At 37.3% G+C, this 27142-nt stretch overlaps 1 protein-coding gene across 1 annotated transcript in view; it reads right to left on the reverse strand.

Moving 5' to 3' along the window:
• Nucleotides 1-27142, reverse strand: part of ARHGAP18 (Rho GTPase activating protein 18) — a 136662-nt gene that overhangs the window by 23000 nt on the left and 86520 nt on the right. The window contains exons 6-10 of the mRNA XM_040238875.1: nucleotides 16359-16524; nucleotides 14107-14198; nucleotides 9097-9174; nucleotides 4770-4929; nucleotides 2280-2362 (exon numbers count right to left, since the gene is read on the reverse strand). Of these exons, the coding sequence (XP_040094809.1) occupies nucleotides 2280-2362; nucleotides 4770-4929; nucleotides 9097-9174; nucleotides 14107-14198; nucleotides 16359-16524 (579 nt within the window). The remainder of the gene's footprint in view (nucleotides 1-2279; nucleotides 2363-4769; nucleotides 4930-9096; nucleotides 9175-14106; nucleotides 14199-16358; nucleotides 16525-27142) is intronic.

Here is a 27142-nt window from a genome sequence, read left to right on the forward strand (position 1 = left end):
TTTGGAATCCCGTTCCTTAAAGTCTTCTTATTCATAAAATGGAAATACTAATTTCCTAGCCTGCCAAGATTAAGCAACAAAATATATACAATGAATTTGCTGAAACTACAAAAAAGATAAATGCTTGTCAATAACAACATTAACATGGATTCCCCACTGTTAACATTAGTCTTTGTTATTCCTCCAAGTCAAAGGTTGGTTTGATCACTAGTCCAAATGCACATAATCCAAGGTTAAAAAAAAAAAATCCTGGTCAACAAGTTGCCTAAAGACATCTGTTGCCTTATATTTAAACTAGACATAGGGTCCCTCCAAACCCTTAGATGTGCTGTAGAAATAGTCTATGCAAGTCATGTATATGATCCTATCCCTCCAAATGGCAATAGAAAGAGTGGCAAAATTGGAAAAATTGAGAAGTTTGCATTAAGCTTCCTGAAATCATCTTGTGATGAATTTCCCTTTTCTTTTAGAGAAGTAAATTTAAGTGGTTTATTCTCTTGTATGCATGCTATACTTGTTTCAGCATTTCTGTTATTAGACATGTTGTTGAAACCTTTATCAGATCTGGCTAATTAAACTACTAAAGCTTAAGTAAATTAATAAAATTGTTTGGCAATTTCCGATTTTTTACCCCAAGAAAGTATTTTCCACTTACTTATACCATTGTGCTCCAGTAACTTTATGTCCTAAAAGTAAAACTAAAAAAAAAAAAACAAAACACTCTTAAACAGATTTTGTCTCAAAAGAATGTGCCTGGGGTTTAAAGGCAAAATCCAAGAATGAGCTCTGGGCCAACCTTGCCCAATAGTAACCATATTGGAATAAGTGTTTCCTCCACTACTAGTTGAACTCTTTTGAAAGTAGGCATATTTTAAGTAACTCATGTGTCTTTCGATTTCCATTTTATATTGGCCATTCACAGGGCCATCACACAGATAGGCACCTTTATGTGAATCAGAAAAAAGATGGACTAAATTCCTCTTTCTGGGTAGTTGATGAACTGTAACAAGGGCATGGCTGATAAGCAGAGAACAGACTGAAAATCAGTCCCCACCTCGTCCTGGGCCCGATGTCCCTATTTTAGCCACAGTCTACCCACCCATATACAGCAGCCTTGGTCACATGATGCTTGAATACAACCCTTCCTGGAGCTGGCCTCTGTCTCCAAAACCAAACCAAACCTATTCTCAGCTACTCACAAAGTTAATCAGTGAAGTGAAAGAAACTGCTTCAGGCAGAAAAGTTGAGTATTGACATTTATTCCAAGGGCATGGAATTTGCTCACCTGGTTTCAGTTCAAGGAGTCTTAATGAGGTACAGAAAAACATTTCCAAGGTTTACCAACTGGTAAACTGAGAAAACCTTTGTTTTCTCAACAGGAAATTTTTTGACATGATTCTTTTTCATTTTAAATATAAGGAACTATAGGGGGTAAATGGGCAAGGGTTGCACACTTACTTGTATTAAAAAACTGTTACTTTTTAAGGTAACAGTAAAACATAAGGTAGATGTGCTTTTTAAATTAAAATTTTTTTTTCTAAGAGTTTATAATTAAACCTTTTTTATCTACTCTAAAATTTTTTGCCATTAAGGAAAACTAATCAATGTGGAACAATCCACTGATTATTATGAAGGCTTCTGATGATACATAATAAATGGTATTTAATCATATGACTGACTATCAGACCAAATCACTGTGAAATGATGGTATAGATCGGAAACTCAGGGTAAGCCCTTAGAGAAATGACTAGAATTTGAGTTGGTTTATCTTTTGACTAATCAAACATTTCAAGTTCATCACTATGACTTACTTCAAACTCTACTGCTTGGAACTACAAATACAGGCAACATCTTTAGGCAGCAATGGGCTATATTTGGTGAGCTTTAGGAGTTCCTTTTTAAACATTCAATTTTTACCTTACTAGTACATGCTCACTAAATAAAACTGGAAAATATAGGAATAATAGAAAGAGGAAAAAAATAAAATACATTCATGTTTTTTATTAACAAATGAACCTCATTCACCTGTAGAAGAAATGTTATAGTTGAAAAAAAGACCAAAAAAAAAAAAAAAAGAAACCGAATGATACTATTAACATGACTAACCCAGGTAATAAATTAATAGAGTTAACGACTTTCACCATCTCTCCTTAAAAACAGATCTTCACTTTATAGACAACTACTAACATTTCCACAATAACATTATTTTGTTTTGCCACAAATAGTGAAAAATGACTCTTAGTTCTGAGGGATATTTAGCGTAAATGAAACCAGCTGACCTTGAGTGTGTCTCTGTTTGCATCGGGCAGGAGGATGACAAGAAGGTTCAAAGCCTGTAGTTGTTGCTTCCTGGTTGGAAGATCTGCAGACAGATTAAATACATCTGAATGCTTGTCTTTACCAAATACTTTACCTTCTTTTTCTGTTTTGCAAGAAAAAAGTTATTTGGCATAAACATCACTGTGAAATGTGAGACACAATGAGGGAGCAGTAAGCCTTGTTGAGAGTGCGTGTGGGGGAGATCAGGAGAAGCAGCTGTTAAAGTAGAGCTTTCTCTTTCTCGGAATGCTCACTTCCAACTGTGAGCGTATGACGGCGGCCTTATGTTTGCAGACACACAACAGTGCTTTGGAAATAATTTTAACTTCTGCATGATAATTATTCCCCAATGAAAAAGCAGAGAGATTGGACCTTTTATAAAACAGTATCAGAGTGCACCTATAACAGTGAAGCTTCTTCTCATGGTGAGTGAACAAATTATGTGGTGTCCATGGTTAAAAGCCTATCAATTCCAACAGAAATATGTAAAACAAAGCGTGGAACACAGTAAGTGTTCGATAAATATTTGTGGAATGAATAAGAAAACCAATCAGCAATGAGAGAGTTGAAGAGGTACATTATTATTATTGATACTTCCTATTTTCAGTACCCCCATCCCAATAAGTAATACTCGTGGATATCTGGAATCACTCTTGCTTTTACTTCTCAGGGATAAATTTGGTCCTTCAATCCATATCTAAGGACTATATATGCAAAATAGCACAACTTAACCATTAAAAAAATATTTTAAATGACAATTTCAGTCATATTTCCCCCAAAATTCTAAATAAATGATATGATGATATCATTTATGATATCCCTATCCTTAAATGAGATAAGCCATGGGAAACATCTCAATATGACATGCTTTAAGAATAGCTTGGAACATAATGGAATAATTTCAGTAAAAAAAAAAAAAAATCTGGCCATTTTCAACAACGTGGATGAACCTTGAGTGCATTATGCTAAGTGAAATAAGATGGAGAAAGACAAGTATCTTATGATCTCACTTATATATAGAATCTAAAACAAAAACAAAACAGCTCACATATATACAGAGAACAGATTGGTGGAACAATCTGAACCACCATAGGTATCGGGGTCAGGCCGGGAAATGGCTAAAGGCGGACAAAAGGTACAAACTTCCAATTACAAAATAAGCAAGTCTCAGGGAAATAATACAAGCGTGGCAACCGCGGCTTTCCAGGTGGCTCAGTGGTAAAAGAATTCACCTGCCAACGCAGGAGCCACAGGAGACGCAGGTTTGTTCCCTGGGTAGGGAAGAGCCCCTGGAGGAGGGCACGGCAATCCACTCCTTGTGTTCCTTGTATTCTTGCCTGGAGAATCCCTTGGACAGAGGAGTCTGGCAGACCACAGTCCATAGCGTAGCAACAAGACCCAACTGAGTGACTGTGCATCAGACTATGTGTGGCAACTAGAGTTAGTACTACTCTCTTACATACTTTAAAGTTACTAAGAGTAGATCTTTAAAGTTCTCATTACAAGAAAACATTTTTCTATAATTATGAATGGTTACAGATGTTAAGTAGACATTATGATCACTTTGCAATGCATGCGAATAACAAGTATTGTACATGTGAAACTACTATAATATTATACGTCAATATACTTCAATTAAAAAAAAGAATAGCTTGGAAAAGTTCTGGTTGACACTGCAGTTCAGCATAATCATTAACAGTGCTTCTCTTTCACTCTCAAAAGTGTCCCAATTTGGAACTTAAAGTATGGCTTGGTCACTAGAATGTGGTGACAGCATTTTTCCTTTTTTGATGGTCTCTATGACTAAAAGGGATAATTATGCCAGTACATGAACCTCATCAGATCTCTCTGTTCACTGGAAAGGAATTGAGAACTATTCAAGACGTTAATTTGGAGCCTGCCCAAGACCACAAAATGGAAAGACATAAGAAATCTGTTGCCCCCCTGACCAACGAAGCAGTCAAATGATTTGTTCCATGTTTCTGCATGACAATTTCAGAAGCTAATTTTTCAGGAACTAATCACAGACTCTGTCACATCTCCTTGTGCTTTTATGATAACTGTTAATCCACAGCTTCTCCGGTAAGTGTTGCTTTTAACACTTGGCAAGAAAAATGTATCAGAAAGCTTACGTGATTCATTCTATTAAAAAATAAATGTGACGTTTCCAGCTTTTAATATGAAAATACATACACTGTATTGCTTAAAGGGCACATAATTAATCTGCACCTGAAGAGATACGGATAGATCTGTTATCTATTTACTCCTAGATGTATATTTATAAAGGAAAAGAAAACATCAAGTGGCATTCTATTACTCACTGACATCAATGAGTCAGTGTGTCTACGCAAATATATCTGGCTATATTCTTCACAAAGCAAAATGGCATTAAAGCAATTAATATGGATGGCACTGACTCAAGGACTGCTTCAAAGAGGGGTGGCACTTACTCTGGACAGCCTGGAAAGCTTTGAGATATTCTACACTGAGCAGTGGCTGGGGCAGCTCCCGTATAAAGAGCTTCAGCAGGCTGGCGGCATCATGCTGCTTGACACTTTCCCAATTAAAAGTCCCTTCATAGAACTTTGCTTCTAGTTCTTGGCAAAGATTCTGAAAGGCAGAAGAGAGAAAGGGGAAAAAAAAAAAAAGCTACCAGTAAGTTGATTTATTTTTCCTTGCTGAGACTGATATACTTTCCTTCAGAAGAGATTCTACCCTTCTGTAGCCTTGTATTATTTGTTTTAATATTTATTTATTTATTTGGTTGCATGAGGTCTTTTGTTGCAGTGTGGAGGCTCTGTAGTTGTGGCTGGCAAGCTTAGTTGCCCACGACATGGGGGAATCTTAATTCCCCAATCTGTGTCCTTTGCATTGCAAGGCTGGTTCTTAACCACCAGGCCACCAGGGAAGTCCCAAGATGTTACTTTTTTGAAAAGACATCTGAAACTACTAAAGGCCAACACTTCTCTATTACTCAGAAAAATATTCCTTCTCCTACCCCAAGTGTAATTCATCAATAAAAATGAGACCTAAGGTCTAGAATTCCAAAACTTTAAACATTTTCCAGGATAGGCAACAAACCTTAAGCAGTAGAGGCTGAAATAAAAGAACAGTTAAAACAGACTTCACACTTGGGGGCTTTACTTAGATACTATAATTTTTCACCAACTTTTAAAAAATTATTTAAAGAAAAAGTCTGTGCTTTATTTAGAAGTACATTATATAACAAAATACTTAATCAATCTATGGACCTAAAGCAAAAGGCCACCTCTGATTAGTCACCTCTGGGAAATGGAAAACCAAGTTCCATAGCAAATGAGGTACGAAAAATACATTAGTATACCCCGTTTTAAACGCGTAGGCTGTCAGTGACCCAGCCATCCTGCTGCCAGCTGCAAAAAACAGCTGGAGTCCTTGTGGAATTAGAAGTACCTAATTCATTTACCTCAAGGACTCCACAAAATCTGCCAGACAAATTATTAATAATAAATCAGTTTTGTTTCATAATTACTATTTTCTATATGCTTTTTCACTGTGGCATAAATCCTATTATATTAGAAACCCTTCCAAGTTCCTGTCACTCCCTTCTAATATTTGAAACTGTTCTCCCAAGAAATGTTCTTTGTTTTTCCTGTAAGGTGAATTTATTACACATTCTCTTCCCAACACAATTCCATCCTCTACCCTACTTATTTTTTGTAATCGGTGAAATACACAAAGGCAAACCTAGAAATGGGGGGAAAGAAAGGTGGGAGGAGAGAGGGATGAAAGAAGGGAGGGGGTAAGCAGATGGGGAGGAAGGGAGGGAAGGAAAGAAGGCCTGTGGAAGAGGGAGAAAGGGGGCGAGAGAACAAAGAAGAGGGAAAAGAGAGGAAAGAGAAAAGGAGGAGGAGGAGAGGATGGAGGGGGAGGGAGAGTCCAAGAAATTTGGTGGGGAAGGAAGAAGAATGACAAACCTAAATTTTGCATGTCATCTTTACATTATGTACAAAACAGAGACCAGCTGCCGTATCATTCAGTCTGTGATAACAGGCTGTATTGAGCCAGTTGACTCTACTTCACTGACCTTCTAAGAAGTTACATATAGTTGAATTCACTCCTCTGCCAGTGATCTGGTCAAAATGTGAAATCCACATTACATCCATCCTTGTGTCCTAAAGTAAACATGTTTATGATTCTGAGTTGGCCATCACCTTTTGCTAACGCAGGACATAACAGTGATGTGGGACCCAGTGTTCTTGCTACGATGGGTAGAATGGAGTCATGTAACTGGCCTCTGAGGGACTCTTTCTCTGTTAGAGAATGGATTTTTTGACAGGACTCATCTCCCAATCACACACACTGTTCCGGACTGACTGGTGGTGAAACTGCCACAGGTGTCAGCAAATGAAGTGAGACAGTGGCCACGTATCAAAATTACAAGAGCACCTGAACAGTTTTGGGGACGTCTGTGCATCAGACATCAGACCCAGGGGATGCAAGCTGAATGACTTTTGTGAGCAGGGTATATATATACAGTTCAGTTCAGTTCAGTTCAGTCGCTCAATAGTGTCCAACTCTTTGCAACCCCATGGATTGCAGCATGCCAGGCCTCAGGTTGGGTAAATTCCAGGAGTTGGTGATGGATAGGGAGGCCTGGCATGCTGAAGGAAATGGCAACCCACTCCAGTGTTCTTGCCTGGAGAATCCCAGGGACGGGGGAGCCTGGTGGGCTGTTGTCTCTGGGGTTGCACAGAGTCGGACACAACTGAATCGATTTAGCAGCAGCAGCAGCATGCCCATTGAGTTGGTGATGCCATCCAATCATCTCATCCTCTGTCATCCCCTTCTTCTCCCACCTTCAATCTTTCCCAGCATCATGGTCTTTTCAAATGAGTCAGCTCTTCACATCAGGTGGCCAAAGTATTGGAGTTTCAGCTTCAACATCAGTCCTTCCAATGAACACTCAGGACTGATCTTTAGGATGGACTGGTTGGATATGCTTGCAGTCCAAGGGACTCTCAAGAGTCTTCTCCAACACCACAGTTCAAAAGCATCAATTCTTTGGTGCTCAGCTTTCTTTACAGTCCAACTCTTACATCCATACATGACTACTGGAAAAACCATTGCCTTGACTAGATGGACCTTTGTTGGCAAAGTAATGTCTCTACTTTTTAATATGCTGTCTAGGTTGGTCATAACTTTCCAAGGAATAAGTGCCTTTTAATTTCATGGCTGCAGTCACCATTGGCAGTGATTTTGGAGCCCCCCAAAATAAAGTCTGACATTGTTTCCACCGTTTCCCCATCTATTTCCCATGAAGTGATGGGACCAGATGCCATGATCTTAGTTTTCTGAATGTTGAGCTTTAAGCCAACTTTTTCACTCTCCTCTTTCACTTTCATCAGGAGGCTCTTTAGTTCTTCTTCACTTTCTGCCATAAGGGTGGTGTCATCTGCATATCTGAGGTTATTGATATTTCTCCTGGTAATCTTGATTCCAGATTGTGCTTCATCCAGCCCAGCATTTCTCATGATTTATCAGGTTACTCAAATCCGATTAAACTGAGATCACAATGTGGTAAGAGCCATGTAAGCCGAAACTAGTGCTTTAAACTGAAGAAGCTTAACAAAATCAGCAAGTGATGCAAACTGTGGAATCTTGGCACAGACCTGGCACTGCCATGGCCATGACTGGCCAGGAGGGTATACACCCACCAAGAGTCTTTTCTTCCTGATCTAGCTCCAAAGAGCTCATACAGGATACATCTTTAAGAGATGAACAGGGAACATCTCTTCCCTTTATCCTATTTTTTCTTGGATTTACAAATTCAGGAAATGTGGCCAGTGACTTGTGTTATCTTTCCAGAGCTAGAGCTGAATTTGGAGATAAGGGTTAAGGAGGTTGTTAATGACTGATAATCAAAAAATTCCCTAGATAAGTTTTCCAGATAGAGCTACAATTCCAAGGATGAAGTCGCCATAAAATGCAAATCCCTGGAGATGCACATTCCATCTCTATCATCGGCAGGGTAATTCTACTTAGACCAAGCATTCATTGGATACTGGATTCCCCAGAGCAGAAATCAGGAACAGAGAAAGGAGGAGGACACACAGTATCCTAGGAAAGTGGGAAAGAAATGTCATCTTGAGAAAAAAGAAAGAAGGGGAGTGAGAAAGGGGGTTCCAACTGGAAAGCCTGGGAATCCCCTTGACTCATTCACAAGCCAGACTCAGGCTACCCTTGGATCCAGTGAGCCAAGGAACTGGGACAGCCAGGAGTGGTTAAGACAATCCCATTTTGCCAGCTCACTAAGACCGACAATGTACAGAGACTAATGTCAAGACCCCTACCCTGCCCACCTGGTGGAGTTTACCATCCTGCCCTTTAAAAAAGAAAAAGAAATAAATCTCACACTGTTACTCATGCAGAATGTCAGCAGTCCTCTCAGTATTTTGACTCATCATGTTCTCTCTCCATCAGCAGGACAGAACTGCTCTTGTCTTCTGCTTGTTTACATTTGTTCCTATTTTATATTGCACAGTCGGAGAGTAATAAGAGAGCCTCTTTATTTATCAAAGTATTGTTACTGGTAATAGGGTGATTTTGAAAAAATAAGTCAAAATTTACAATCAGAAGAGACTGTAGAAAAGCTAATAGAAACTGAATGTTAAGATGTTTTTATGTTTTTTCATCTTCTAAAACGGGAAGAAAGAGTGGGGAGGACAACTGAGCTTTGCAGATGCAAAAAAGTTTAATTAAACAAAGTTATTTACATGAGTAGAACCAAGAAATCACCTTGATTCGAACAGCAGCTCCAGGGATTCTTAAGAGACCTTCGGTTTCCAAACCTCCCTCTTCAATGCGAGAAATCAGCTGTGTATAAACAAAGGACATTCTGATTTTGGCATTCTTAATAAGCACAGTCTCAAAGTTAACATCTCCTTCATACATACATAAATAAAAACTGAATACAGTGACATGTTAACAGGATTTCACTAAGTTTTGAATGCTATGGCACAATCACTACTCATCTTTAAGCCAGTATCTCCCAAAACTTTAGTTGTAATTTGGAAAAAGTTGGGTCCTTTGGAAAAAAAGTATATAACTTCACACAACACCTGCAATATCCCAGATAGAAACTGACCCATGTTCACTGTTTAAAAGTAACTAAGATGATCCATTTCTTCTGCTTTTTCAGAAACACACATTCTGCAATCAAATACATCTTATGAAATTACAGAATTTGCATATTTTCACCTCCTTTTCAGTGTGTTCAAAGAAAAAATTGTTTAGGATAGAAGGAAAAGAAAAACTGCTCACAAATATTCATTTTTAGGCTTTAAGCTTTTGGTGGTAAACTTAAATTAAAAAAAAAACAGTTTTGGTATGGGGTTTCTAAATCATACCTGATGAATACACACAGATCTCTAAGTTTTTTTTGTTTGTTTTAATAAGGCAGAAACCCACAAGAATAAGAAAATGGAGAAATTTCAATGACATAACACTGGAAGCTAGGAAGTGGTTAGTTTCTTGGCAGAGACTTTCAATTGGAATATGCATTCCCTGGGCAGTACACAAATGGTTTTTAGGGGGTATTTGACTATTTTAGCTTCCCTTGTGGCTCAGCTGGTAAAGAATCCACCTGCAATGTGGGAGACCTGGGTTCAATCCCTGGGTTGGGAAGATACCCTGGAGAAGGGAAAGGCTACCCACTCCAGTATTCTGGCCTGGAGAATTCCATGGACTGTATGGTCCATAGGGTTGCAAAGAGTCGGACACAACTGAGCAACTTTTACTTGACTATTTTAAGGGCTTCCCTGGTGGCTCAGATGGTAAAAAATCCGCCTGCAATGTGGGAGACCTGGGTTTGATCCCTGGATTGGGAAGATCCCCTGGAAAAGGGGCTGGCAACCCATTCCAGTATTCTTGCCTGGAAAATTCCATGGACCAAGGAGGCTGGTGGACTACAGTCCATGGGGTTGCATTATTGAGTGACTTTCACTTTTCACTGACTATTTCAAAAAATCAATTTCCTTGTTCTCAATTTAAATATAAGGAATTGCTAGCATCATATAGGCTTTCCTTACCATCCATTCCCCTCCTTTCACAATAGCCTTCTTCTAAAAGACAAACCTACTTTTCTCTCAGCCCCAAACTTATTATAATACCCTCTGCATACCCCGAGGCATAACATCTTCCAGAGTGCCAAAACATTATACAATTTTAATTTTTTTTTTTTTTTCAGAGAAACCTCCTTAATGATTTACCAAGGCTTTATAAATAACATGCTGCTGCTGCTGCTAAGTCGCTTCAGTCGTGTCCCACTCTGTGCAACCCCATAGACGGCAGCCCACCAGGCTCCCCCGTCCCTGGGATTCTCCAGGCAAGAACACTGGAGTGGGTTGCCATTTCCTTCTCCAATGCCGGAAAGTGAAAAGGGAAAGTGAAGTTGCTCAGTCGTGTCCGACTCTTAGCGACCCCGTGGACTGCAGCCCACCAGGCTCCTCTGTCCATGGGACTTTCCAGGCAAGAGTACTGGAGTGGGGTGCCATTGCCCTCTCCATATAAATAACATAAAGCTTACTATTTTCCCCATCCTTATAAAAATGTCTATTAGCAGCAAAGCACGGCATCATGAATGAAGTCTTTTGACCTTTATCTGCTGCTGCTGCTGCTAAGTCACGTCATGACCTTTATCGAGATGTACTGAAATATGATTTACTGTAGCACATAAGACACTGGAAGAGGGCACAATTGTTCCCCATGACCCCACCTCTTATATCCCTGGATTATGGCCAAAGTCTGTACTAATTCTGAGTTAGTCAGGTAAGAACAGAGCAAAGAGTAGTCTTCCAAGAAGGTATTACTGATTGAAAATAGAAGCACTGAATTTCAAAAATTCAACTGGAATGATTTGAGACATTTTTCAAGTTACACTGGATAAAAACTCATGGGGAAAAAAATCTTTAAATGAATCATTTTAGATTAGATGAACATTATTCAATAAAGTATTTAAAACTAAATATATCAAATAATACCCATGTGACATTTATTCAACATACTAGCAATTTATTTCATCTTATAAAATGTTTAAATATTCTATTAACAAAAAATAAAATTGCATGCCAGTAGCTGGATCAAATTAGTTCTTAGCAGTAAGACAAATTTTGCTTTCATTAAATACACAGGCAAAACTGATGATTTCTAAATAACTGAACGAGAATAATTTTTACATTTTTAGATTTTACTGTTTTTTATTATTCTCTAATGTTGAATACCAGCATTCAACAGAGAATGTAAATATACACTGTCACTTTTCTCATTATTTCTCACTTTGAGAATAACATATTTTAGCTACATTCTACTGTCATTGTTAAAATACAAATAATACATTATGAAAATATGACTTACTAATTTGCCAGAATTTTGCCATAGATAAAAGTTAAGAATATTTCTATTTCTCTAGTGCTTTTGGGAATATGGTTTAAACAGTGTGTTTCTAAGGTGTGGGGTTGGGGTGGGGGGTGTAGTGGCATGGAGAACCAGATACAATTTATAGATATTAGATAAGCTTTGTTAAAGCCTCTTTGAGGTATACTTCTCAATATCTGATAAAATATAATCTTTAAGACTGAGAATAAAAATTTTTGCAAATCAGTGGTTTTCAATTCTTTCCTTTCAATAAAATTAACGAAGTACCTAATTGCATTGTCAGCTGATAAAATTTAAAAATACTCTTCAGGATAGATCACAGTGTTTTTTTTTTTTTTTTTTTGCTTATCATCCAGAGGGGATACTAACAGATGAGTGTTATCTAATAGAAAGCTCTTTATATTCTCTTTTATTTTTTATATGAACCCAAAATCTTTAAGGCTCTTATCCAAAGATTTCAAACTGGTAGGTAGTCTGAGTCTCTAAAAAGTCTGAAGAGACCAAAAATGTAAACTAACTAAATACGAAAACAATGTCAAGAGAAAATGATAGGGGACTGGATGCAATCCTGAGTCTGACCAGGAGGCAACACTGACTTCTGTTGAGACCACTGCTTGCTCTTCGCTGATGTGATGGCGAATCTGATGTGTCAACTAGGCTGGGCTACAGTACCCAGCTATTTAGTCAAACACCAGTCTAGATGTTGCTGTGAAGGCGTTTTTCAGATGTGATTAACATTTAACCTGTAGACTTTGAGTGAAGCACTACTTTCCATAATGTGAGTGGGCCTCATCCAGTCAGATGAAGGCTGTAAGAACCCGGACTGAGGTTCCCCAAAGCAGCACAATTCTGCCTCAAGACGCAACACAGAAACCCCACAGGAGTTTCCACCTGCAGAGTTTAGACTCGACCCTGAAATGTTAACCCTTGCCCGTGTTTCCAGCTTGCTGTACATAATTCAGACTTGACAGGCCCCACAATTGCAGAAGCTAATTCTTTAACATATAATAAATCTCTCTCTCTCCCCACCCCTGACCCCGAGAGAGAGACAGATGCTCAATAAATATTATTGAATAAGTGAATGAAGGAAAGCATGTGTGTGTATGTGTGTGTGTGTGTGTGTGTGTGTGGCTGCATGTCTCTCTCTCCCCGCCTCCCCAACACACACTCATTCCTTCATTTACTTAATAAGATTTATTAAGCATCTCTCTCCAAGAGAGAGAGAGAAAGAGAAATCTCCTACTGATGCTGTTTCTCTGAATAGCCCCAATACACTGGAAAAGGGTCCTACTGAGATCCATACTTTGTCCATCTGCATAAGTAACTCACACCATTTACTGCCATTAAAAGAACTTGAATCTATGGTCTCCATTTATAAGCATCTCTCTGGTTATCACAGACACCATGAACAACTATCCACACAGACACAGGTTCTGCAGGTAATGACTAGAGGAAGCTGGTGACTAGAACAAGCTGTCTACAACAAAGTCCATCAGGAGAAACACTGAGACACAGGTTTGGATGTAATGGTGATTATGAGGAATGAAGAAATCAGAGCTTAGTATTAATAGGTAAGATAGTAAATGACTGGATTAGAATAATGTAAGAATTGGTGCCAAGTAGATTAAGCTTAAGTATTAAATGGCTTTGTTGAGCCAAACAACTGAGAACATTACTACTGCCATTCTTGCTACCCATGAATTTTCAGAAACTGAGATGCCTGAGCTGTTGCAAAATCTGCATCTTGGGTAGCCCACAACTGATGTGACTAGCCTTCCTCAGGGGTATTCCCTGTCTTTTATCCAATGTAATCTGTATTTCTGAACAATGATGGCTCAGAGGTTAGACTGAAACTTTTATATTGTCATAGATAATCCCCTTATGAATAATTGAGTGTTGGCTACACAAGTGACTTTATAGTTTAGCAATCATTTTCTAATTCTACTTTATGGTTTCTTTGCCTACTTTGGAAGAAGGCACTAGTAAATTAAATTGGACATCCTCATTGTAAATAGGAAAGCTTGGAAAATACATACAGGCATAAAATATTCATGAGGATTCAATTCCCTAGAAATTTATCAGCAGTCCCCACTCCTATGTATTATAGAATTGAAATCTCAATTATACAAAGCCAGCTAATATAAGACAGGAAAATGATGCCAGGTAATCACAGTTACAAGAAATAATACTGAAAGCATCACCATGAAATAAAAATTATGAGCCCTTGAAACAAATCTGTTTTCTGAACAGAAAAACCAAAGTGTAAAATAAAAGGGCATATCAATTGTAAAACTATGTTATAATAGTATGAATGCAAAAACAAAAACAAAACACCATTATCTCAAGTATGCTGTCCCATTTGGGCCTACTTACTTTTTGAAATATCAAAGGTATTCGAGTTCCTGGTACTTTCTTCTGATCTTGTTCTAACAATACTGTCAATGGGACACAAAAAAGGCCAGAATCTGCAAAAACAACAACAAAATCTCTTCACATTCATCAACCTATGAAATATTAATGCAAAAATGTTAAGGTACCAGATTCCTAATACTGTCATTCAACTATATTGAGCATCTAAGTGGGTGACATTGTCTACCAATTAGGTAAACACAACTTAGTTGGAAAATTCTGGCTCCACGTTATAAAGCAATCTAGCAAGCAAAGACAACTAAACTAATGATTATAGATCATCACCAAAATAATTAGAAAAGTATAAACTGTTACAAAAGAGAAATAGAGTGCTGTGGGAATAGGCAAAACATGCAAATAGTTTACTAAATGTAATCAAATTAAAAGTTCTCGCTTAAAGTAAATATCACTCATCTCTTCCATACTTAACTGACATTCAACATTCTATAATAGAGCAAAGTATAAATATTTGCGTTTTGGAAAATCAGCCAAGATTATGAGCTTGCTCTACAAATGTTCTTTAGAGAACACAGTAGATACTTGGTCTTTGTGAATTTAAATTTGTTTTTTTATATATTTGGGAATAACTCCAGAAGACATGACAGGTAATAATTTATAATTTTTCTAAATTAAAATTATATGCTTTCAGTCTGATGTAAGCATAGCTTCTACCCAGCACCTCCTACCCCACACCCATCACTGAGTGAACAGTTACAGCAAAAAAAAGTGTAACACACATCACCAGGGAGATATAAATCATTTGTGAACAAGAAAAGGGGGATAATCCTGTGATATGAAAACAGACATTGGAAACTGACATTCAGAGCAATGTCAGTAACCTAGTAAATAACTTTTAGTTTAGGAATTAAGAAAAGCATAATCTTTAAGCATGTCAAATTCTAGTTTATAACATAAATATCTTAGATAAGATACAAAAATATTAAAAAGGTAGAAATAAAATCTATTATAGTGGTACTTTTAATGAGAATGGCTTAATATTTGTCTGGTAGGAGGCAGTTCTGAGATAAAATTAAAAAGGCCTCTCTAAGTCACTCTGAAAGTCTTGAACATTAAGTCACAACTATTTTTTTTCACAATTATTTAAATTAAATTTTTATTTTGTATCTGGAGAAGACTTTGTGATAAGCTTTTGGAAAAGCATCTGAAGTCTTTATCCATAATGGACTTGTGGAAAACCAGAACTGTTTGACTCAGAAATTCACCATCACAAGCCTTAAGCTAAAATACTCACTCAAAGGAACTAAACACAGAATGGGGTCTTCTGGGGCCCAGCATGGCAGAGAAGACTTGAGGGAAGGTACATTTCAGTCCTACAGAGAAACTGCCTCTAAAACTTATATCAGGTGAATACTTGTCTTTGCTAACGTTACCATAGCAACTCAATAATCCCCATTCTTGGTTATTCTTTAAGAGATATCTTTAAAGTTAAATGAGATGTCAGAGATTCCTAAATAGTAAAGCTTTATCAACAGAAAATTATCTAGATTTTCAGATGAATAAAATCTTGGAAAAAAACAAGAACTGAGGAGGTGTTTGTTTTCTATCATATTATATATAAAAAAAAACAACAGCCTATTTATATAATGGGGAAAGCAAGCTGATTACAAAGGAAAAAAAAAACTGTATATGCAAGAGATGCACAATTTAGGGATATTATATGCCAAAATCACATTATTGTCTTCAAAGAGGGAAGAATATTTTTTGCAAAAGAGTTAAAAGTAGATTGTAAATGAACAAAGAGACATACTACTAACTGCCTGTGCATTTGCTATCAAATAAATAAAGCAAAAATAATTGATGAGGATTAACCATATTAATCAGTTGTCAAGATCCAATCTTAGATTAACCATATTAATCAGTTGTCAAGATCCAGTCTTAGAAATAAGTATATATACCAAACGTTGTTTTTAAATACAGCTTTCAAAGGAGAGAGCATTTAAGAATCCTTGAAGAGAATTTCCTTTTTTTTAATGGTAATTAAATATTTGATTATGCCTTTATTTTCTATAATTTAGGAGACAGATTTATCAAATTACAAAGATTTTAGAATCCTAACATTAGATGTATTCATGTGCGGATTATAGGCAATTTGTTATGTATGCATTTCCCGCACCCCAGAAAGGATACTTTTAAAAAGCCAAGCTCGTTCTTACTAGCTCAGGAGTAAATCCAACTGGTTTTTGTTTCAAAATTACCTTTTGTTTTGATTTTCACAGCTTTCTGTTGTTTCAGTTCAATACCCAAGACATCATAGAGGGCAGTCAGCTCAATTAGGGCTAAATGGCAAACTTTCTTCATGTCCTGGGGCGCCAGGTCACCAATCCTGGTGGTGCCTGTTTTGTCTTTTGGCACTCTGTAAGTCTAAAATAAACATCATTAATACAGTAAAGGTTTACAAGACCTAACCCCTTTTTAATGAAAGATGTCAAAATTATCACTATGCAAAGAATTCATTCTCAGAGTGGTGACAATGAAAGCCATGGAGGAATTTCTCCAGCCAGAATGAAGAGCAATCCTGTCTTAATGATGATCACAAACCTGCAGGGCGTCAATGTGTGAAGTATGACAGACGGCAGAACCAGACCATGTATTAGGAGTGTGAATACCAGTGGCCAAGAGGACAAAAGAGACAGTAAAACAAAAGGAGAAAACAAACAAACAAGTTAACTGACCTTTAAGAACCAAGAAAAATCAAGACAAACTGTGAGGAGGAAGACACAGGAGGTGAAAGAAGAGGAGGAGTAACCACTGGTGCGTGCCGGGAACCATTTATCTACACTATTATTGTCATATATATACATAGTATGGCACTGTATTGATATAGATAATATTATATATTCAGATATATGATACTCAAATAAGGCAGGTACAAAAAGACTGTGCAGCACTGGGGGGAAGAGGAGAGCAGAGAGGAAACCAAAAGCAGGGACTTTAGAGCCACCACCTATCAGTCATTAACTGCTAAATCGCTGTGTGTGACTTCTGGCAATTCTCTAACCGACCCTTTTTGTAAAATAGTCATGCAAAAGCCATATCCTAAAGTAGCAGTTCTCAAAGTGTGGTCCAGGGAGCCATATAGGTACCCAATACTCTTTTCAGGGAATCTAAAGAGGTCTATTTCCACTTCCAGATGTTCAAGCTGGATTTAGGAAAGGCAGAGGAACCAGAGATCAAATTGCCAATATCCTTTGGATCATTGACAAAGCAAGAGAATACTAGAAAAATATCTACTTTTGCTTCATTGATTATGCCAAAGCCTTTGACTGTGTAGATCACAACAAACTGTGGAAAATTCTTCAAGAGATGGGAATACCAGACCACCTGACCTACCTCCTGAGAAATCTATATGCAGGTCAAGAAACAACAGTTAGAACCAGACATGGAACAACAGACTGGTTCCAAATCGGGAAAGGATTAGGTCAGGGCTGTATATTGTCACCCTGCTTATTTAACTTATATGCAGAGTACATCATGGGAAATGCAGGCTGGATGAAACCAAGCTGGAATCAAGATTGCCGGGAGAAATACCAATAACCTCAGATATGTAGATGACAGTACCCTTATGGCAGAAAGCAAAGGAGAACTAAAGAGCCTCTTGATGAAAGTGGAAGAGGAGAGTGAAAAAGTTAACTTAAAACTCAACATTCAGAAAACAAAGATCATGGCATCCAAGCCCATCCCTTCATGGTAAATAGATGGGGAAACAATGGAAACAGTGAGAGACTTTATTTTCTTGGGCTCCAAAATCACTGCAGATGGTGACTGCAGCCATGAAATTAAAAGACGCTTGCTCCTTGGAAGAAAAGCTATGACCAACCTAGATAGCATATTAAAAAGCAGAGACATTACTTTGCCAGCAAAGGTCCATCTAGTCAAAGTTATGGTTTTTCCAGTAGCCATGTATAGATGTGAGAGTTGGACTATAAAAAAAGCTGAGTGCAGAAGAATTGATGCTTTTGAACTGTGGTGTTGGAGAAGACTCTTGAGAGTCCCTTGGACTGCAAGGAGATCAAATCAGTCAGTCCTAAAGGAAATCAGCCCTTAATATTCATTGGAAGGACTGATGCTGAAGCTGAAACTCCAATACTTTGGCCACCTGATGTGAAGAACTGACTCATTGGAAAAGTCCCTGATGCTGGGAAAGACTGAAGGTGGGAGGAGAAGGGGATGACAGAGGATGAGATGGTTGGATGGCATCACCAACTCGATGGACATGTGTTTGAATAAACTCCAGGCGTTGGTAATGGACAGGGAGGCCTGGTGTGCTGCAGTCCATGGGGTTGCAAAGAGTTGGACACAACTGAGCAACTGAACTGACTGAAGAGGTCAACATTATTTTAATAACACTAAGACATTATCTGCCTTTTTCACTCTTATTCTCTTATGATATACAGTGGAGTTTTTCAGAGTTTTTATAAGAAATGTGGTATTGCCAACAGACTGAACACAGAAGCAAATATGAAAATCCAAACGACATAAACTCAAGCCAGACATTAGAGAGTTGCTAAAACGTAAAACACCAATACAGTATATTAATGCATATATATGGAATTTAGAAAGACGGTAATGATGACCCTATATGCGAGATAGCAATTGACACAGATATAAAGAACAGACTTTTGGACTCTGTGGGAGAAGTGAGGGTGAGATGACTTGAGAGAACAGCATTGAAACGTGTATATTACTATATGTGAAACAGATCACTAGACCGAGTTCGAGGCGTGAAACAGGGCACTCAAAGCCAGTGCACTGGGACAACTCTGAGGGATGGGATGGGGAGGAAGTTGAGAGAGGGGTTCAGGATGAGGGACACATGTACACCCATGGCTGGTTTATGTCAATGTATGGCAAAAACCACTACAATATGGTAATTAGCCTCCAATTAAAATAAATAAACTAATTAAAAACAAAAATTTGTTTTGGAAAAATGACTATTTTTAATGAAGATATTATGTTCCCCATAATATTATATTTTAAATGGATTAATAGTTTAATTTTTTTCAATTTTCATTTATAATATGGGCTTCCTTGGTGGCTCAGATGGTAAAGAATCTGACTGCAGCTTGTTTTAGAAAATACAACTTTTTCATAAAAATGTTATTTATGTTTACCATAATAAATTTTAAATGGATTAATAGTTTAAATTTTTCTATTTTAATTTATATCATGATAAATATCCATAGGTATAACTAACATAAAGAAAAGCACCCCCTGCTCCTCCCCACTACACGGAGAGTACTTTTAATTAATCATCAAGAGAAACTATTCCCTAGACTACTTATTTATATTTCAGAGCTTAAGAGCACAGTCAGTGACCAACTTCCACAGAACTCAATCCAAAGAAATTCTTTACATTCCAAAATCACTTTGTACCAGCCTTCTTCATCTCCTCAGAGTATTCCAAGGAATCATAGCTTCTGTAGAAATCTGTTTATGCCTTCTTTCTTAGGCCAGCCAGAGCAAACACAGAGAGCTGCAACCTACAGGGAGACAGTGAATGCTCCAGCAATACGAATCACAGGTTCCCGGCCAGAAGGCCATGCATCTGAGCGCTCACCAAAGTACTGCAAGGTGAGGCAGTTATTCTCCTCAACACCAACATCCGTCCTGACTGATCAGACAAAAGCTTTTTGAAGTCCTCAATAATTTTTTTGAGTCTGTAGGGGGTTACAGGACCAAAATGTTTGAGAGTTACCATCCTAGAACATTTCCTAAAACCTTCAACTTTTGGCAATTTAGCAGCTAATTCCTTTCAAGCAAACTCAACTACAAGAGAGAATCTTCTATAGTTCGTTGTAGAACCTTTGACAGAACCTTCTTTAGAATCTGCTATATTCTCAAGAGAGTCCACTATAGGAGAAAAGAGATAATTCTTCTATTTTTGTGATACAGTTTCCCCATAAAAACATTAAAAGAACAACAGTAGATATTATTCATATTCAGCCTTAGTGAATTTTCAGCGTAATTTCCAAGGTCAATAGTACAGTGCATAGGAGTTGAGAACATGCAGACAGGTATCAAGGTTTTTCTTTTAACTATTACTGCAAGGTAAGACAAAAATGGTAATACTCATTCTGATAAATAGTGTTTCATTTTATCCTGCAAAAGTTCCAATAAGACAAGTATTATTACAGCATATTCTACATGGGGAAACTGAGGCTCATTAAGAGACTAAAGGGAAGTGAAAGTGTTAGTTGCTTAGTTGTTCCGACTCTTTGAAACCCCACAGACTGCAGCCCTCCAGCCTCCGCTGTCCATGGGATTTCCCAGGCAAGAATATTGGAGTGGGTTACTATTCCCTTCTCCAGGAGATCTTCCTGAGCCAGGGATCAAACCCAGGTCTCCAGCATTGCAGGCAGATTCTTTACTGTCTGAGCCAATGTCCACATAGCCAGTGACATAAAGAGGCAAATTCAGATCTTTTAAATCCATAATTCAGTAGTCATTCTGTTCTGCTCCACTTTCCTCATGCCCTGCAATAGGCAGAGAGGAATCTAGGTTGATCAATATTGATATAGGACATGAAACCCTCAAGGACAGAAACCATGTCTTAATCACCTCTGTATGCCCACTGTCCCACAGCCCTGACATGCTGCAAGTGTTGTCTCTGTGTATATAATGAATGGAGACACACACCCAACAGGGAGAAAAGCGCAGAATCAAGCTCAGTGAGGGGTGGGGTCACTGGCTTGATGCTCCCCCAATTTCCTGTGATTTGTACTGAGCTTCATTTTCAAATCACACAAAACTCTCCCCATTTTTTCTCACCTGGTCCAGAGTTCTGCTAATTGCTTTGTTTTCTGAAGGACTGAACCAATACTATTTACCAACCATTTATTTTAAAAAAGAAAAAAAAAAAAAGTCCTACATGCTTCATTAAAATCAGTTGCATCTGGTCCAATAAGCCAAATACATGTAATATAATTATTTAAAGCATTACCCAAGGTAAATGTTTAAATAAACCTGAAATATTATTCGTTCAAACATTTGATTTACCAAGCAATATGTCATGAGCTTTATTTATTTATTTATTTAACAATGTACTTAATGAAAGGAGTTAGTTCTTTATCCCAATGTTTAATTCATAGCAGGAGTTTTAAATATTTATGAAGTTTCATGTCATTTTTGTTTAGTTAATAGACTGGATGGTTCAGTTCGTTGGCTAAGAGAAGGCAGTGCAATTTCAGCAAAAGGAAAGCTCTTTACCTTTTGAAAAATGTGCTTTTAAAAGGGGAGTGAAATAAAAATTTTCAAAACATATAAGGTCATTGGCTCCCATGTGTCACCATAAATTAATCAGGCAGCTCTCCCTGGGTGCATCCCTCTTCTGTAAGCTTTGAAATATGAGGGGCCCGTTAGAAACCTTACCAGTAATGACATACTTGACTTTTTCACTCATCAAGTCACTCTAGCCTCAACTCGGAAAGCAAGAAAATCTACTCTTACTTGGTCAATTTCCACAGATGACTTATCAACTGCTAGGAAATTCATTTCTTACCTAAGATTTTTTTCATGTGTAAAATATGATTTTATTAAAGTATTTCACTCACTGTCAACCTAGAGAACCCAAAACTTTTCTAGATAGATGAAATTTTAGGAAACTTTCAAATTTAAAGTTTTTAAAAAGAATTTTTAATGGCAAGGAATAATCATAATTTAAACTTTTCTTGACAATTCAGAATCATGATCCTACAGCTATCTCACACATTTGTGCACAAACGTTTGTCTGTCTTAGGTTCTCATTCTCCTTACTCTATCCCAAACTAACATTTCTTTTATTGTTCTTCTGCTTCCTCCAGAGACGTTTCATTTTCTAGCAAACTCCCAACTTGGGCCTCCACGCAAGCCTGTGGCCTTCAGTATGCAAAGTTGCCATAAAACATGAATTTACTTGAATCAGACATAATTTAGTAAGAATACAAAATACATTGAATAAAGACAAGAACTAACACAGGCTTCACCATAGTTATCATTTCAATACTATGATCTTAAAAATTGCTAAATAAACTCTTATTGTTTTTAGTCTGCCAAGACAGGATAAAGGAGTGCTATTTCTCCTTTACTTAGCTCTACTGTATAGATGGACTCAACATACCAGAATCTTATTCATGTAACCTCCCAAGCTATCCTGAAGTTGTCAGAAGCATCAAAACAAGGACACGTCCAAGTTAAATGAACATGGACCTTTAGGGCACAAGTCATCAGGATCTTCCAGAAAAAATTCCAGCTTTAAAAGATTAGGCAGTGAAGCCAAGACTTACCATGCACCTCCTAATCTTTCTAACTATGAAATGAGAATCATAATATCTATCTCATAGAGATCACTTGATAAATGAGCAAAGTAATTACACAGCATACTTTCTAAGATATTATGGGTACACGAAATACAACATGTAATACCTAAATTTTCATCCTAACACACATTAAAGTTATAAAATCTGATCTCCAAATTTAAGAGGAGAAATTTGAATCTGCTGAGAGATCATAAAGAATTAACAAAGACTGCTCAATGCTGTAAAAAAAAAAAAAAAAAAAAGAAGTAAATACAAAATGAGGTCAACAAAGAACAATGTATTACATAAAACCCACTGTTTATTCACAGAAAGCAGAAGACCATGGAGTAGAAATGGAAATTAAGGTTTTATCTGCTTAGACTCTCACCTCAAAGTGAGGAATATAAGTATTTACCTCACCAACCATGTTTATGACTTGTAGAAAGCTTACAGTATGCACATGCTTTCCAGAAGATATACAAATAAGTAAATGGTTGTATAGATAAACTGATGCATATATACATAAATAAATTCGTGGATACATTGACAATAATTATCAAAAGCATGGCATCTTAACAGTTTAAAAAACAATTTTATACATTTTATTAATGTAAGTTTGAAAACGGGAAAGTGCTAACAGTAAAGCTAGATATTGAGCTAGACCCCAAAGGATGGGTTAAGGATGATAAACAGAGAACAGAGAGGTAGAAATGGGAAGGTCACTTTAAGCTTGAGGCAAAACATGAATAAAATCTAGAAAGTAGGTGAGCAAAAATCAGTTTGTTAGGCAGAGAATAAAGCGAGAGAAGAAGGTTTGTCTTTAAGTTTCTGAAGTAGAAACGTAGAGATGAATTCCTTTTATATTCTACTGTTTGAATCAACAACTTAAAAGTCAACAATGTCTTCACCTTGTTTAATTAGACTACTTTCACTAAACTCCCTTCCATCTGTTGAGATATAGAAGACCATCACTGTCATTTACTTATCTGTCACACAGTGTGGCATGTGGGATCTTAGTGCCTAGATCAGTGACCAAACCCACGCCCCCTGCAATGGAGAAGACTATTACTTGTAAAAGATACTTTTGCTAAGGATGGTCTGGGAGCCTCATTTAGCTCTTTAGGCCACATGATGCATACGTTAGTTTTCCCACTAGGCATGAAAATAGATCTTTAAACATTTTTGATAAAGCCTGGAAACAACCTAGAAGCCCATCGTCAGATGACTGGTTGAATAAATTGTGATAGAGCTTCATGACCTGGCACAACATATAAATAAAAAAGAATGAAAGATATTTCTCTATACTACTATGGAGTGATCTCCAGGACATACTGCCAAGTCTAAGTAAATAATCAAGAGTGTATCTATCCAAGAATGGAAGGATAAACCATAAAATTAAAATAAAAAGAAATTGACCTGTAAGGTAAATTAACCTGTAAAGGGGAGGGAGAGAAGAGGGTGATGGCTCAAGAATGGAAGTGAGACTTCTAATACATCTTGTTTTTAATTATGACCTTTGGACCACTTAGATAATTCACATGTTTACAAAACAAAATTAAGTTTCAACAAAGCAATCCCTAAACATTCAATATAAAATGAAATTAACCAACCGGGTTACAGTGAGTGGCATAATCATACAGAGAATAACTATCCTAAACCTGAAGCAGACTAATTTGATTATTACAGTCCTTCTGGGATAAAACCCTAAGGATACAACCAACTGAGGAAAAGAAAACAAGTTTAAACTATTTTTTGGTTATCATATTGTTGATAGCAGTGTTAGTATTTCTAGTCTGAGAATGCTGTGCAGTAATAAAGGATAACACACAAGTAATTATGTGATATGCTAATTATATTATCTGCTATATCCTCAGAATCACTATTCTCAGCATGGAAGAAAGAAGATACAGATGTACTTCTGTCTTCTGTAAAGGCTTTAAGCAATAACCAACTCAGAGAAGGGAACGTTCCTAGTGTCCTGAACACAGTAACAAAAGTATATTTCTACTAAGTAGAATCAGTGTTTCTTGAGGAAATAGATAATTCTAGGTTTGGATCTATGAAGTAATGGGACTAGATGCCATGATCTTAGTTTTTTGAATGTTGAGTTTCAAGCAAGCTTTTTCTCTCTCCTCTTTTCACCTCCCCATCAAGAGGCTCATTAGTTCCTCTTCACTTTCTGCCATTAGAGTGGTATCATCTGCATATCTGAAGTTGTTGATCTTCCTCCCAGCAATCTTGATGCTACCTTTTGATTCATCCAGCCTAGCATTTCGCATGTTGAACTCTGCATAGATGCTAAATAAGCAGGATGACAATATACAGCCTTGTCATCTTCTTTTCCCAATTGGGAACCAGTCAGTTGTTCCCTGTTCAATTCTAATTGTTGCCTCTTGACCTGCATATAGGTTTTTCAGGAGACAGGTAAGGTGTTCTGGTATTCCCATCTCTTAGTCAATGAAACAGAAGTAGATGCTTTTCTAGAATTTTCTTGCTTTTTCTATGATCCAACAATTTGGCAATTTGATCTCTGATTCCTCTGCCTGTTCAAAACCCAGCTTGTATATCTGGAAGTTCTCAGTTCACAGGCTGCTAAAGCCAAGCTAGAAGGAATTGGAGTATTACTTTGCTAGCATGTGAAATGAGTGCAATTGTATGATAGTTAGAACATTCTTTGGCATTGCCCTTCTTTGGGATTAGAATGAAAACTGCCTTTTTCCAGTACTGTGTCCACTTGTAACACATTTGTTAACATATTGAGTACAGCACTTTAACAGTATCTTTTAAAATTTTAAATAGCTCAGCTGGAATTCTGTCACCTCCACTAATTCTGTCCATAGTAATGCTTCCTAAGGCCCACCTGACTTCAACTCTAGGATGTCTGGCTCTAGGTAAGTGATGGTATCATCATGGTTATCGAGGTCATTAAGACCTTTCTTATACAGTTCCTCTGTGTACGTCCTTATCATTCCTGTTCTTTATCATGCCCATCCTTGCATTAAATGTTCCCTTTATATCTCCAATTTTCTTGAAGAGATCTCTAGTCTTGTCCATTCTACTGTTTTCCTCTATTTCTTTGCACTGTTCATTTAAGAAGGACTTCTTATTTCTCCTTGCTATTCTCTGGAACTCTGCATTCAGTTGGGTAGATCTTTCCCTTTATCCTGTGCCTTTCACTTGTTTTCTTTTCTCAGGTATTTGTTAAGCCTCCTCAGACAACCACATTAAAAACAAAACAAAACTAAGATCATGGCATCCAGTCCCACCACTTCACGGCAAAATAGATGGGGAAAAAGTGGGAGCAATAACAGATTTTCTTTTCTTGGTTCCAAAATCACTGTGGACAGTAACTGCAGCCATGAAATTAACAGGCACTTGCTCCTTAGAAGGAAAGCTAGGAAAAGCCCTACAGAGCACATTAAAAAGCAGAGATTACACTTTTCCAACAAAGATCCATATAGTCAAAGCTATGGTTTTCACAGTAGTCATGTACGGATGTGAGAGTTGGACTATAACGAAGGCTGAGCACTGAAGAGTTGGTGCTTTTAAACTGTGGTGCTAGAGAAGATTCCCGAGTCCCTTGGACTGCAAGGAGTTCAAACCAGTCAGTCCTAAAAGAAATCAACCCTGAATATTCATTGGAAGGACTGATACTGAAGCTTCAATACTTTGACCACCAGATGTGAAGAGCTGACTCACTGGAAAAGACCCTGACATGCCAGTAAAGATTGAAGATGAAAAAAGGGGCCCCAGAGGAGGAGATGGTTAGATAGTGTCACCGACTCAGTGCACATGAATGTGAGCTAACAGTGGAGGACAGAGTAGCCCGGTGTGCTACAGTCCATGAGGTCACAAAGGGCTGGACACAATTTTTTGATTGAACAACAAGAACAACAACATGTCTGGAGCAAAAAATATGCCGAAACACATGAGAAATTATCTCTAGTGTCATGTCATACATGAGTTAAGGTACTGTTTTTACAAGAAAATTAAAACAACACTAGTTGGTCATTAATGAAAGGTACTAGGGAATCTAAGAAAAGAAGGAAAAAAGAAAACAGGTAAATGAAAGAAGTAACTCTTGAGAAAGTTAAGTTTTTCTTAAGAGAGATATTCAAATAAATAAATGAATTTATTAGAACATGATTTTATAACCATTAATAAATGGATATAAGTACTGATCAGCAGCTGCTGCTAATTTCACAAACGAGAAAGACATATTTTGTATCTCTTGCTACATGATCACAAGAAGTAATCCTGACCCCCCCAAAAAAGCATGAATCTGATAAATCGGGAGTCAAGCAATCTACAAAAAAAGAGAAGGACATGGGAACAGAATTATAAACTTAAAAAGCAGGCTTCTTCAACAAACAAATTCTGAGAGAAGGAGAATGGAATGAAAGAAGTAAAAAAGGATAGGGGAAAATATCTTAATGAAGAGAAAGAGGCAGGCAGAGACAGAGACACACTGACAGGAGGAGGAAGGAAGGGAGGGATTAAAAGCTGCTTGAAAAGCACTTTCAACCAGCTCAACCAACTGCAATGCATGAACCTTATTTGGATTCTGATTCAAACAAACTGTAAAAAAAAAATTATGAAATTTGCAACATGAAATTTAATATTTAGATATCTGAAATGAAGAATTGTTAGCATTTTAAATAGGTACAATAATAGCAATATGAATTGAAAAATAATCTTTTCTCTTG

Source organism: Oryx dammah, unplaced genomic scaffold (assembly GCF_014754425.2).
Source record: "Oryx dammah isolate SB20612 unplaced genomic scaffold, SCBI_Odam_1.1 HiC_scaffold_4, whole genome shotgun sequence".
In the NCBI taxonomy this organism is placed as follows: domain Eukaryota; kingdom Metazoa; phylum Chordata; class Mammalia; order Artiodactyla; family Bovidae; genus Oryx; species Oryx dammah.